The sequence below is a fragment of the Trichoderma aggressivum genome, assembly GCF_033847375.1.
Source record: "Trichoderma aggressivum f. europaeum strain CBS 100526 chromosome Unknown scaffold_007, whole genome shotgun sequence".
NCBI classification, from domain to species: Eukaryota; Fungi; Ascomycota; class Sordariomycetes; order Hypocreales; family Hypocreaceae; genus Trichoderma; species Trichoderma aggressivum.
This window is the reverse complement of record NW_026946373.1, coordinates 913,407-926,960: the sequence shown is the minus strand read 5'-3', so window position 1 is coordinate 926,960 and position 13,554 is coordinate 913,407. Positions and strand designations below refer to the sequence as shown.

Below are 13,554 nucleotides of genomic sequence, written 5' to 3'. Positions count from 1 at the left end.
AAGGGTTGAAATACACCCAGAGTTGCACCTTTAGTAACGCGACTATAGCGCTATCTAGGTTTATGTTATAACAGTAATTGTGTCATTAATAGGAAGGTCATGCGGCGCAATCACGGCATTTAACATTCAGTTTTCGGTAGACAATGACAATGCTTAGAAAATACCACACAAATATCGACGATGAATACAAAACCATTTATTGTTGCGTCAGCCCGTGAAGATTCTCCCCAGTCTACCGGTTTCAGTGGTGATTGAGCTTGCACTTGAGCAAAAGGCGAAACCATGGAGCCGAATTTCTCAATCGCACTGCGCAGAGTTACGTGAATCTTATCAGTCTTCTGTTCTTTTGCATGTTTCATCGCAATGTTTGCTTGTCTAAGGGGGCGACATCCAGCCGTATGATGCTCTATTTCCCTCCCTAACGACCTCCATGTGGGAGTCTTCATCTCGAGATCGTCGTGCAAGAGTGACGCTAGTCTCGTTGTTCCTTGATCTTTGTACATAGCTGCCAATAGGCCAAAAACATCCAGAGGGTCACAACGCAGGAAGATACAAGGATGTGAATGTTCAACTTACGTTAATGGTAGCTTTATGCAGTGATCCAATGCTCAGCAATATCACAAGCCTAGCATCAAAGATAGGATCACATCATGTTCTTAATTTCAGCCTCAACCAAATCTGGATTCTGATCCTTTCGTGCTTCAGATGATTGGTCGCTTGATTGACGCCGCAACGCCTCCCGCAGCAACAGCCTGCGCCGGATGGGAGCACCGCTCTAGTTGCCGCGACGCACCTCGTAGTAGGTATTTTATCCACTGCGAAGGCATCGTTTACGTGCAGAGGAATCACCATCGATGTACTTTTCCGTCTGATACAACATGGAACAGCAGCTAATGGCATTCTTTCTAGAGTGATATATGGAGTTATTCTATACAATTTCCCTACATATAATTGAAGCGATCAGCAATTTTAATATTAATGTAAGTTACGCGGGCCGGTTGAAATCTGTGATTCGGGTCTGTTTAAGTGGACCGAGTTGCCGAATTACCATGTTTTCCGTGTTTTCCGCTGTGCACTGATAAGAGTTTTCTTGTCTCTATCTTTACGCGAGTCGAGTTTCAACACCTTTCTTGTCTGTCTATGATGTCTTTCCTTCCTTTCTCCTGTTTCCCCATTTCTCTGTTTATTTTATGTTTGTCTCCCCTCTTTTGGTCTTGCGCGAATGAGTCTCGTTTTCTCCATCCAACACCACACCGATGGAGAAGGTCGAGAATGACGCTGCAACTGATGGCTCCAAGCCCACGTTGGAGAGCCAGATCTCAGAAGGCGCAGTGGCGCTCTCTAGCGGATTCTTCGCTCGCGTAAACCAGCGACTTCTCACCTCTAAGCACTTCGAGGCTCGCGGCATCGAGCGAGTGCCAGTGACGGAGCGGTTAGAGAAAGTTGGTGCCTCTAGCTACATGCAAATGACGATGCTGTGGTTCAGTTCCAACATAACCGCCAACAACATGGCGGTTGGCATGCTTGGACCTCTTGACTATTCTCTAGGTGTCACGGATGCAGCGCTATGCGCGACATTTGGCGCCATCTTGGGAGCCATGGGAGTTGCCTACATCAGCACGTTTGGCCCAGTTAGCGGGAATCGCACGATGGTATGAAAGAGTGTCTCCCCTTTTCTGTTCTTTTTTTAGAAAAAAAATTAAGTCTTGCGTGGGTAAACCCAATAATGTCCCTGTATCTCTAATGGTTAATATTCCAAGGTTTTGGCAAGGTATTTCATGGGCTATTGGCCTAGCAAGATTTGCACCATCCTGAACATTGTGATTATGCTGGGTTATGGCATGATCGATTGTCTTGTTGGGGGACAGATCCTGTCCGCAGTCGCTGATGGCCAACTCACCGTCATTGTCGGCATCGTCATAATTGCCGTTATCTCTTGGATTATCGTACTTTTTGGGATGTCAATCTTTCAGACATACGAAAGGTAGGCAGGCCGACTTCCCTTTCCATCGCTTGCGTGTCGAGTGTCTTGTAGGTTGACCGAAATGATGCAACTCTAGATGGGCATGGCTTCCGCAGCTCATTGCAGCCTTTATCTTGGTCGGTTCTGCTGGCCCTAAATTTGACACTTCCATCCAGTCAACTGGGAGTACTTCGACCATTAATGGCAACCGTCTCTCTTTTTTCTCCCTTTGCCTGGCCTCGGCCGTGGCCTGGGCCCCCGCAGGAGCGGACTTTTACGTCTACTACCCGGAAAACACCAAGAAATGGAAGACGTTCGCTATGACGACCGCGGGCATCGGTCTGGCGATAGCTTTTGCCAACCTCTTAGGTGTTGGCCTTGCGTCTGGCACCTTCACTGAGGCATCATGGAGCGATGCTAACCATGTGTCATCTGGAGCCCTTGTCGTTGCGGGCTACCAAGGGCTAGGAGGGTTTGGAAAAGTTCTAGGCGTTATTGTGGCCCTCGGCCTTGTGGCGAACAACATCCCCGGTACATATTCTGCCGCTTTGTGTTTCCAAGTGCTGGGTCGATACGGTGCGCGAATACCCAGGTGGATCCTTTCATGTGTTGGTGTAATCATCTACACTGTATGTGCTTTGGGTGGGCGCAACAACCTCTATGACATCTTTGAGAATTTTTTAGCTCTGATGGGCTACTGGGTTACCATCTTCCTAGTAATCACTCTGGAAGAACATTTGATATTCCGCAGAACCCGCGGGTTTGACTGGACAGCTTGGTCTGACCCGAAACGGCTGCCGCTGGGTCTTGCCGCGTTCACAGCGTTTGTTATTGGATGGATCGGAGCAATCCTTTGCATGTACCAGATTTATTATGTTGGTCCTATTGCTAAGCTTGCCAGCCCAACTGGCGCTGATCTTGGCATTTGGGTTGGCTGTTCATGGGCTATGATAGTATTTCCCCCTTTGCGCTGGCTAGAGATTCGTAATATTGGTCGGTAATGAATGCTACCTACTACCTTCATAGACAATGACACGGCAAAACTATGATGAATTATGATCTAGTCATTCTACACTCTTTATCCGTTGCCTCCCGTAATTAATATAGCTAGGTAAATTAATTGATGAAGACTTTCGTTCCGGATGTCTCCTTATCTCCGAACCAATCCCAGATATCTTGAAGCAAAAGATCAGGCACTTCATAGGCCGCAAAGTGGCCGCCATGGCTGTGTACATTTCGCCTTTTAACGTTTCCTCCACGCTTGGCCCACTCTAAAGGCATCCGATAAGTGATATCATAAGGAAACTGACTGATCGCCGCCGGCACCTCCACCAGTGGGAGAGTGCCAAAGTCAGCCGCCTCCAAACCCCCATCATTGGCAACCTCCTTGTAGAAACGCATACCGCCATAAGGGCCCTGTATGTAGTACATCATCGACCAGGTGATGATCTCTTCGGGAGTCCAAGATTTGACTGTTGGGTCGATGACCTCATTCATCAAAGCAAAGATCCACATTGCATAACCCAGCGGAGAATCCGACATGGCAAAAGCCGCTGTAAGAGGCTGTGTTTCTTGCATAGCACGATATCCAGATGCCTGGTTGATATATGTTTCCAAAATGTTAATGTAGGTGACCTCATCCGGAGTTGATAACCCCTGCGCAAGCCTGCGGAGGTCATTGTCCCCTGGCTGGATGATCCAAAAGTTGCTAAGCACGGAGACGACATTCTTCGGAAAAAGATGGGCCTGGAAACGAAGAATAACACCCCCGAAATCGCCGCCCTGAATGACATATTTCTGATAACCCAATTGATTCATTAATGCGTTAAAGGCATGAGAGGTTTCCACCGGACCAAACCCAGGGCGCTGAGGTGCCGGAGAAAATCCAAATCCAGGTATTGACGGAGCGACTATATGAAACGCCGGCACAGATCTGTTAGGAGGGTTTGTTAAGGCATCGATGATATTGCTGACTTCGAGAAACGAGCCTGGCCAGCCATGGATAAAGAGCAACGGAATGGCATCGTCGCGCGGCGAACGGTGGTGAACAAAGTGTAATGGAACTCGATTTGAGCTATTCCCCATAATGGGTGCAACAACCGTCGTGAATTGTTTCAGCCTTGTCAATTTTCGTTAGTACAGTCGCCAAGACACGCTCATAGCTATGTACTCCGGCTCACTTTCTATTAATGGACGCCTCGGCAATGTTCCAGTCATATTCATTGGCCCAGTAGTCTCGAACGTTGGTGTAATTTTCAGGGCTTGGGCCTTCGCCCATCGCTCCCAAAAATACCGGAGCCCTGGCATGTGCGACTCGAAGTCGTGTGTCCTCAATGAACTTTCGGTCAACACGGATCTCAAACGGCTTGGGAGACTTGCTGAACGTCGCGTTCACGTTTGGGACGGAAAACGCGCCCACTGCGGTGCAGAGGGTAATGAGGAGGGCAATGTTGATTGGCTCAATCATTTTGACACTACTAAATGATTGTTGTATAGGAAACAACGACTGTGTTGTTTATAAGGGCCGGTATTCATAATATATATGGAAGTTGAGACGGCCGTCCCAGTGATTTAAACACCGGCAGTACCAGTCAAGCCCACATAAAGGCGGTCTTGGAATAATACATACGTCTCTCAGTATCCACCTATTCTATTCACTTACTAATGGTAATCCAAATGATCATGCAATAATCTCCTAAAGCCACAGGGTGCAGTAATAGGGTGAATGTGGATTGTATTTCTAAGTATGACTGTTTTTTTTACTACTCCTGAGGCTAGATGAACGCGAAGGAGCCTGATAGACCTCAGACTCAGGAAATCTTACCCTCGCGCTATATCCGCGAAAGATCGGATATAAAACATTCTGTTTTAGCGTGGTTCCTACGAGTAAAATGTCTCAGTTGAAAACTGGTCTATAATATTCTCTGCATAATCGATCTTACTCATCTGGAACAATCCCCTTGTTTGTAAAGATGAATAATTACTACAATTTACAGCAATCTCTCGTAACTTGCAAAATCGAAATCCCAAAATTTTTCGTCAGCGGTGAGTCCCTCGTCCCATGTCTGCCATTCCATAGGATTGAATGCCATAACGGATTCTAATTTATTAAATTCATCAATATCTCCCCCAATATCTAACGCAACGTGGTTGAACTCTGGGGAATCGATCGGAATATGAGTATTCACTGATTGGCTCTCCGGGGCCTTTGAAGCCTCACCGAGGCTCTCCTTCGTATCGATGAAGCCGGCTTTATATGGTTCATTTTGGGGGCGCATTTGTAATGTCGCCGATGCTGAATACCTCTCTCGATGAGCTTCGGCGGCGATAATAAGCTTATTTAGTCTATTCCACGATGGACTTGTTTTTATCCTGTCTTGGGTTTCTTCCAAAATTAGGCGCGTTAGCGCCCACCCCTTTTCAGAAATCGCCGACCAGGGAGACTGGCAGAGCTGAATGAACACCACGCCCATCGAAGTCCAAGGAAAGACTCCTTGTAGATGCCATCTCCATCTCTTCCAAGAAGGCTCCGTTCGTAGGCTATGGGTTGTTTTGAGAATATCTATTGATAAGCCTAAACGATGCTGCATCATTTCCTGAGATGGCATTTGAGGGAGCTCTTTCAAATTGTGAAAATGCTGCAGATATATCGTGTGCTCGACTCTGGAAACAGCAAGTGATGTCATGGTCTTGGTTAGAGACGTTAGAGCATGGTTTGAAGATACTCTTGGCATGGATATATTCTCTAATCTTGATCTCGTCCGATTGAAAGCTTCGAGTTTCTGCTCCAAAGTATTTGGCGCATTTGCGTTCAAGAAACGACACAATTGCCATATTTCACATCGCATGATGCAAATAATGGATAGATTTTGTGCGTCGGGAGGATCCAAGAATGTTCTTATCCCATCTTCCAATATATGACTCGGAGTTTTAGTGTCAAACATAGTGTCTGATGCCGACAGTCCTACGGCATGTTTTGATCGGGATCTTGAGTCGAGAAAGATTATCTGCCACCATAGTCGGCGACGTATCTCAACCTCAACTTGGGTCAGAGCAGGCGTTTTGAAGTTATCAGCGTCTCTGTGCAGCTGTAGGGATGTCGCAATCCTCAGCAACAGACCTATAAATGGCGATGATAATTCTTGGCCTCCAATGTATGGTAGAAGAGAGAGATAGATTACGAATGCTTGGATAGTCTCAACATCCTTCGTAGTCAAAAGCCCGGCATTCGCGAGTGCCCTCTCTGTTCCAAGGCGAAATCGAGCAAGTAGCTGAATTCTGGGAGTATCAAAACAAGCCATAGTCTCTTCTTCATCCAACGATACGATTGCTGCCAAAGATTCCGCAAATAGTAGGGCCTGTTGGCTAGGCTCTAGAGAATCGAACTTGTCTCTCAGATTAGTTACCACCTCTTCCAGAGCTGCAATATCAATGACGTTAATGAATGGGACGATGTTCTCCACATATGTCCGCCAGAGAAAAAACATCTGAGATGGTAAGGGGTATAAATCATGGAGGCTTTGAGGGGTTCCTCTTGTATACTGATTCCCTAAATAAAAATCCGAACAGATGATATTCGATGTCACTTGGCTGTTCGATGAAGTAGCCTCGAGGTTTGAGCCTGATATCTCGGACGCCACATCTTGAATACCCTGAAATATGTTCTCGACCTAATTAATTTCCATTAGCCTCTCAGCTGTGGACAAGTATAAGAAGTTCAGTCACACTTCACTGCAGAAAATAGTCCAGAAACCCTTTCCGATTTGCAGACCAGCTTCTTTTCCAACCACCAATCTGCCAAAGTCTTCATTCATGTCTCCTTGAAATGAAGACCTCATGGCAGATATTAATTCACCAGCCGCCATGGGCGATTCCATATTTGATAGTCCCCGTTTCCCGACATCAGCGTTGACTGACTCTGCGGAATGGATGCTACCCGTGGCACTGGTCAATGTCGCCGGGAACAGGGAGTGGATCTTGTCTGGACCATCTTCCACTTGTGCTGCAAGTTCTGTAACAAGTGATTCAAGGCGCCTCAATCGGTCTAGTAGCTCAGCTTGCTTCTCAGTTGGCGACTTCCATGCCGCGGGATCTCGTCGGCGTGGAAGACGACCAGTGACTGGGAAGTGGCATTCGATCTGATTCTTGACGCAATTGAAGCAAGGGTCTCTTCTATCGCACTTTACTTTGCGACGCCTACATGTAATGCAGCTCCATATTCTTAAACTGTCATCGGCGATGGCGGTCTCTCCGGCTCCAAAATGATTGGCAGACATGGTGGCGGCAGAAGCAGAATCTATCAATATGGCTTAGACAGGCTCTGTCAGCACAGCGGACAACGGCAGCGTATCGGACGGTAACGTTGCGACAGAAGAAGAATTCTCGGCGATGAATTGAGCGAAGCGGATTTCTTCGAGAGCAGAAGTACTGGGTCGAGCACAGTCGAAGAGGTTGCGAAATGAGATGCCACAAAGTAGCCACATCTCGGACACGGAGCTCGGTCCGAAATCCTCTGTCGCCGCTCAGCCCCACTCCATCGACGTCTGAATCTCAATAACAGGCCCTCTGTACGGAGTACACTAACTTCAACGCCGTTGTTAAAACAATTGGGCCAGACCCCCATGTCGACTCTCGGTATCGGATTGGCAGCGAAGCGAGGTCTTGCGACCGATGGCCGAGGCCGGTGTGGCAACCAGATGTATTAATAACTCTTTGGACATTACCTTGGACGACATTGATGCCCTCATTCTTCCAGGGACTTGTGCTCTCTTGACATTATCGTGGCCATGACTGACCAAAAAACTGTTGTTATTCTTGGTGCAGGATGGGCCGGCGTGCCGCTCGCCCACAAGTTACTTAAATATATTACTTCCAAGACACCACCCCTCAAAGTCATCTTAGTATCGCCAAACAGCCATTTCTTCTGGAACGTGGCGGCTACTAGAGGCCTTATTCCTGGGATGATTCCAGATGAATCGATGTTTATCCCGATCGCTACTGGATTTGAGCATTACGCGGTCGACATATTCGAATTCATACTTGGCAGAGCCACTGACATCCAATCATCATCTAATTCAGTTACTATCCTTACCAGCACTGGCGGGAGTAGGACTTTGCATTACCATCAATTAGTGATAGCGACGGGCTCGAGATTGGCTAGTGGTCTGCCACTAAAACCCATCGGTACGCATGCGGAGACCCTCGCTGCGTGGCATGAGCTGCAAACAAATATCGGCCGCGCCAGAGACATTGTCGTTGCTGGTGCAGGTCCAACTGGCGTTGAGATTGCTGGAGAGTTAGCCGCTAAGTTTGGAAAACTCAAAACAATTACGCTTATTATACGTGGGGATCTCCTATTGGAGAGCTCCAGCGGCGTACTCTCTTCTGTTCGAACAACTCTGGACAAAGACTTGCAAAAGCTCGGTGTCAAACTAATCCGCAAAACTTGCGTGAAAGCCGTCGAGGCTGGCGATGATGGCAAGACACAAGTTTTAATTCTAGACAATGGGTCAAGAATGGTTACCGAGTTTTATCTTCCATGTCATGGAATTCGACTGAATAACAGCTTCCTTTCCGACAGCTTCCTTGATCCGAATGGTAATGTGAATATCGATGGTAATATGCGCATAGTGGGCATAGAGAATATCTGGGCTATTGGTGATGTGAGCAATGCTGGTCCAAAGCAGCTCACGGTGACGGATAACCAGATTATCTACTTGGCTGGCGCATTGGAAGCTGCGTTGATGGGGAAGGAGTTTATCGCACCTTACCAGCCTGGCAAAAAAACGATGATCTTTCTCTCGCTAGGAAGAAAGTACGCGACCGGGCAGATTGGTAGCTGGAAGCTATGGGGAGTATTGGTGTCATACGTGAAAGGCAGGAACTTGTTTGTTGATACCGCAGAGGGTTACGTTAGTGGAAAGCATCTTAGACATTCGTCGATGTAGAATATATTAGAAAAAGCCATATAGCCACCTATCTATGAGAATCGCTGCGGCGTCTCTGACAGCTACCCTAAGCGAGTCAAGCTATCGTTTCTGCCACTTAATCTCCAATTGCGACACTTGTATTTTGCCGCCACAAATACAAGCCAAGCTACCACAGCGATGGTTTGCCCGAGATGTGCCGAGAACAATATTGCACCAACCGCTAATGGTGGTGACTTTACATCCAATGTCAGTACTTCATCAGCAGAGATCGGAAGCAGAGGCAATGGTGGTGATCCTTTGGCTGCTGGAACGCCTATCTAGCCAATGCATTGAGCCAGGCAACTCTCTCAAGCGACCAAGAGGGCTTTTGTCTTTTGCTTGCCGGTAACAATCCATCACCTATGATGCTATTCAAAACGGAGGCTCGGCAGTATAGGTTAAAAGAAAGTGTGAATTGATCCCCACGTCATGGCACTATACAATACAAAAAAGTCGAATAAAATACACGGCGGTGAATCTTTAGAAATACAAAAGATTTTTTGTTTGTAAGTATCATCTTTTCATTAATGAAAAATCTAAATCCCATTCGAAATGTAAGCAAGTCTTGACTGCTAATTCAACACTGAATGGAAGACCGTCTCCATCAATACCTGCGAATAAGGGCCAACATTTGTCGGTAGTGATCTATGTGCCACTCATCAAGACCTTGACGTTATTTTGACGATTATTGAATCAAACGCCATACCTAACAATTGGATGGACGACCAGGCAATGGTTCGTACGCCATAATGCTTTTATCCTAACGTTTGGAGCTTCGTTCAAAGCCCCAATATACATTCCGAAGAAAAGAGTGTCGTTATACTACAGGAAAATCAGCTCAGGAACCCTCGTTTATGCTCCAGTATAATTGACTCGTACCTGCATTCAACACTCAACAATCTATTATCTCTGCAAACATCTTCATAGCCTTTGACCTCTTAAACCGATCCATATGCAAACTTTCCAGTGAAACAACCAACTCAATGTCAACGCAATGGCCGTCCTTTGATTCAAATCCCGCTCGTCGTGGCAATATTACGCACATTGGCGCCAAGGCTATCTGGGCAACTCGGAGAGCGTCGCACTTCCCAATTTGAGGGCCCCAATCGGCATTATAAATGCATTGATTTGCCCAGCTGGAGATGTAGAAATCATTCAGCTTCTTCGGTCGCCATTGTAACTTTGTCGGATCGTCTTGACCGTCGACATAGTTTAATATTTCTTTCATTTTCTCGTTGGTTATTCCATCTACACCGTGGCGTATGGCAGCGGCTACGCGAGCTATAGACTCATAAGATGCCACCTCCGCGGCCGCACATAGGTTTGTTCTTGCCATATCAATGTAGGCAACTCCAAATGCGCAGCCAATGAAGTCATCTGGAAGGCGTGGCTGAATCTTTGACCGGATATTGACCGATACGCCGGTCGAGCAATAGCTCATCAGATTCCAACGCTGGAATGAAGTGCTCATTGCCATTGTTGCACAGCTCCATATCAGAGCACTCACTACATCGTTTGTAGATAGAAACCGCACACCAAGTTTGGGAGCAAACTGGTTCATAGTTTGTTTGAGACCTTGTAGTTTATCATGTGGTAAACGGTATAAAGTTATAGGCCAAGTGGGTGACAGAGGTTTTGGTAGGATTGGGTTGAATGTGCGCTTGATGAGTGATATTGTTTGAGATAAAAAAGACTGTTTGTTAACGATCTTAAAGATGTCCGCCGGCGGAAAGTTCTCCTGTTTCGACTCTTCCCCTTGAAGTACCGTTCGGTTCAGACGAACTTGACTGATTTCCGGTGGCTGCGCTGAATCATGACAGGCACAACAAGTGGCCCACATTTTGAGCAGCTCAGATAAGGCGACTCCATCAAAAACGCAGTGGTGAACTAAAACTACAAGCACGAATCCTCCACGCACACGGGTGACTTCGGCTCGCATGACAGGCCATGGGGCTGCCCAGGGTACATTTGGGACGTTAGGATAGAAGAGAGATGATCGAGGGAAGATGGGGAATGAGGTCCTTTTCAGGCTTTGATAATCAGGCATCTTCTCTAATGGATCGTTACTGTTTACCAAAATGTTGTCGATGTTATCGCGGCCGCGTTCGAGTCGAATCCTCCCAGGTCGGGCATCGTCGTGGACAACAAAGGATGTCAAATGCGGTACGCTGGCCGCAACTTTGCTCAGCCCTTGCTGTAGAATTGGGAACAAATTTGTGTCCGCAGAAGGGAAGCAGAGAATCTCCCCAAAGTACATACGAGGAAGAATCTGGTCGAGAGGGGATAGGTACTCCCAGTCCATGCTGAATAAGAACCTTTTTGGGGTGATGAATGCAGACGAGTTCTCCGTGTAGAAATAAGACTTTGTGAGATCTTCAGCTTGAATTAGGTTTTATCTTTGTTCGTCACAGTACGTAGTATGTTGCCCGACACAGGGGTTGCTCAGAGAAGCCGTAGCCCCTGTTTTAAACGATTTCTTGCTTCTATATTTGGACCGAGCCATCAGCTTGCGCCACCTAGAATAACTTCTGACCTAAATTGGCCGCTGTGTTTTTGGCCAGTGCTGCCCCACAAATCCAACAATGAGCTTCCACAATATCATTGATCTCTAAGCCCAATCCGGCCATTACTCTCTGCCCACCTCGGAGCACAAATTACGTCGTTCTAGAGGATTGTAAAACCGTTGAAGATAGCAGAAAATAATCCCCAGCCTTGTTATGGAAAACATCACAATAATATCTAAGCAAGCAAGTATTTTTACCCAAAATGTGCTCTATATTGTTGGTATCTTCCTCTATCCCAAAGCTTTTCCTACCCTAAGATTCATTATTTCTTGTATCGACTCTAAGATACCATATCATGCGTTCATCATGATTTACTACCAGTTTGTATGGTTCTGAACCATTTCTTCCATTCGGGATACCAATCGGGTGGGCAAGAATGGTTGGCGCAGGTACAGCTCCTTCGCAAATTTAAAATACAGACAAATAAGCAGCACAACCCATTGCCAAACAAGAACTCGCAAGACAAATACGGTTCCTCGGGGAAATGCAGATGGTATCTTGTACCCAACAACAGCTTCTTCTGAAGTAGATTCAGATTCATCTGAGAAATCATTCGGTCGGCGGTCTCCTCGACACAGTTTGGCTTCAATGCTGTAGAATCGTAGCAGCCACCGCCACTGTAAGTAGCACTCGAATGTCTCCCAGATGATGGGTAGCGGAGCAGCCAGACCGAAGTACTCGTAGGCTGCGTCCCATGTGTGTAAAAAGTAGAGGACATTGAGGTAGCAGCTCAGCACCGTAGTAACCGTCAAACCCGCGACACAAATCGCGAAATACTTGTATAGCGTGCCACGTTCCAAGTATCTCTTCCCAACGCGAAGAAGGAAGACTCCAGCACTGGCGAAAACGCCTCCTGTGGCCGCACCGAAGAATATGAACATCATCAAGCTCCGAGATACCAATGCATCGGCCGAGGTGAACGAAGAGAAACACAGCCTCGTCCAGACTAATAGCGCAGGACCCATGCAGTGATGGAGAATTCCGAAGAAGTCCTCTCTGTATATCATCAAGTCAAAGAGGTAGGCGCCTGTCATTAACGAGCTGGATTTTCATTTATTAGCAGATAGGCCAAGGCCAACAAGAAGACGTGTAAAACAAACCAGGCAATCAGTGAACGCTGGGTATCATAGGCGGTCCAGTTGGACGATGGTGTAAAGGCCAAGAGAACGGATGGCAGAGAAAAGTAGATGAGGCCTATTCGGACAGGAATGCAGGCAATCTCGATGCACATCCGGTTACGTAGAGTTTGTGGGAAACAGTCCCATTTCGAGAGCTTTCGTTCCAAGTAACTGTGTGTATATTCATATAGAAGGCCGGTAGCAATGAACGACGACGATGCAATTTGAATGTCCATGTCGGTGAGCCTGGCACCTGCCATGACTTCAGGTCGCCAAAGTGAGCAAAAACGTTAACTGAACGCAGATGAAATGCAGATGCAACGCGGACGAAGCAAGAGGGAAAAGCAAAACAAGAAATCTATATGGTCAGACGAGAGTCTCACTAGAGATGAAGTTTACGTATCTGTCGAAGTGTCGAGACTGTCACTAATCCATGGACGAAAATCCTCAAAATATGGCTTATACCTATTGTGGTATGAGTACCTAAATTGAATATATCACAATAGGCAACTTTGACCACGGCTAGAGACGAAGACTCATGCAAGCGGGCGCCCATTGAGGGACCACAGTGGAACTGTGCTGCTGACCCCATCGTGGTTTGCTCCTTGCGAAAACTTCACTTCCAAGATGATCATCCTAAGTCCGCGGTAGGGGTATTAGTAAAATGGCACGCTATACTCAAGGTAGTAGGATGTTGATGCGGGCAATTGAACCCCTACTTGTTTCAGACGCAAACTTCATTGTGGTATAAGATTTTAGGAAATCAATGGCGAAAGATCCACAAGCTTGTGAAAATATAAAAATGCAATATGCAATATACCGAGGTATGGAGTGCGCCACATGTAACTAGTATTATCACTGTATCAACTGACTGGTGCTACAAGACTGAGAGGATCTTCTGGTGGATTCAGTAAGCTGCAGCTTACGTCTTGGTAGGTACG

General features: G+C 46.7%; 5 protein-coding genes across 5 annotated transcripts; 2 read left to right on the top strand and 3 right to left on the bottom strand.

Annotated features, from left to right (window-relative positions):
• Positions 1–1,256: 1,256 nt before the first annotated feature.
• On the top strand, positions 1,257–2,964 carry Triagg1_2849 (uncharacterized protein; the record flags this gene model as incomplete). The annotated part of the gene is made up of 3 exons (XM_062897076.1): positions 1,257–1,652; positions 1,761–1,984; positions 2,061–2,964. The coding sequence occupies 3 exons, from the start codon at positions 1,257–1,259 to the stop codon at positions 2,962–2,964; spliced, it is 1,524 nt and encodes a 507-aa protein (XP_062758466.1).
• Positions 2,965–3,079: 115 nt separating this feature from the next.
• Triagg1_2848 (uncharacterized protein) lies at positions 3,080–4,430 on the bottom strand (the record flags this gene model as incomplete). Its single annotated transcript, XM_062897074.1, has 2 exons — positions 3,080–4,082; positions 4,144–4,430. The coding sequence occupies 2 exons, from the start codon at positions 4,428–4,430 to the stop codon at positions 3,080–3,082; spliced, it is 1,290 nt and encodes a 429-aa protein (XP_062758465.1).
• A 3,319-nt stretch (positions 4,431–7,749) lies between these two features.
• Triagg1_2847 (uncharacterized protein) lies at positions 7,750–8,910 on the top strand (the record flags this gene model as incomplete). Its single annotated transcript, XM_062897073.1, has 1 exon — positions 7,750–8,910. The coding sequence occupies one exon, from the start codon at positions 7,750–7,752 to the stop codon at positions 8,908–8,910; it is 1,161 nt and encodes a 386-aa protein (XP_062758464.1).
• A 913-nt stretch (positions 8,911–9,823) lies between these two features.
• On the bottom strand, positions 9,824–11,233 carry Triagg1_2846 (uncharacterized protein; the record flags this gene model as incomplete). The annotated part of the gene is made up of 1 exon (XM_062897072.1): positions 9,824–11,233. One exon carries the CDS (start codon positions 11,231–11,233, stop codon positions 9,824–9,826), a length of 1,410 nt encoding a protein of 469 aa, XP_062758463.1.
• A 576-nt stretch (positions 11,234–11,809) lies between these two features.
• On the bottom strand, positions 11,810–12,873 carry Triagg1_2845 (uncharacterized protein; the record flags this gene model as incomplete). The annotated part of the gene is made up of 2 exons (XM_062897071.1): positions 11,810–12,536; positions 12,596–12,873. The coding sequence occupies 2 exons, from the start codon at positions 12,871–12,873 to the stop codon at positions 11,810–11,812; spliced, it is 1,005 nt and encodes a 334-aa protein (XP_062758462.1).
• Positions 12,874–13,554: the final 681 nt, after the last annotated feature.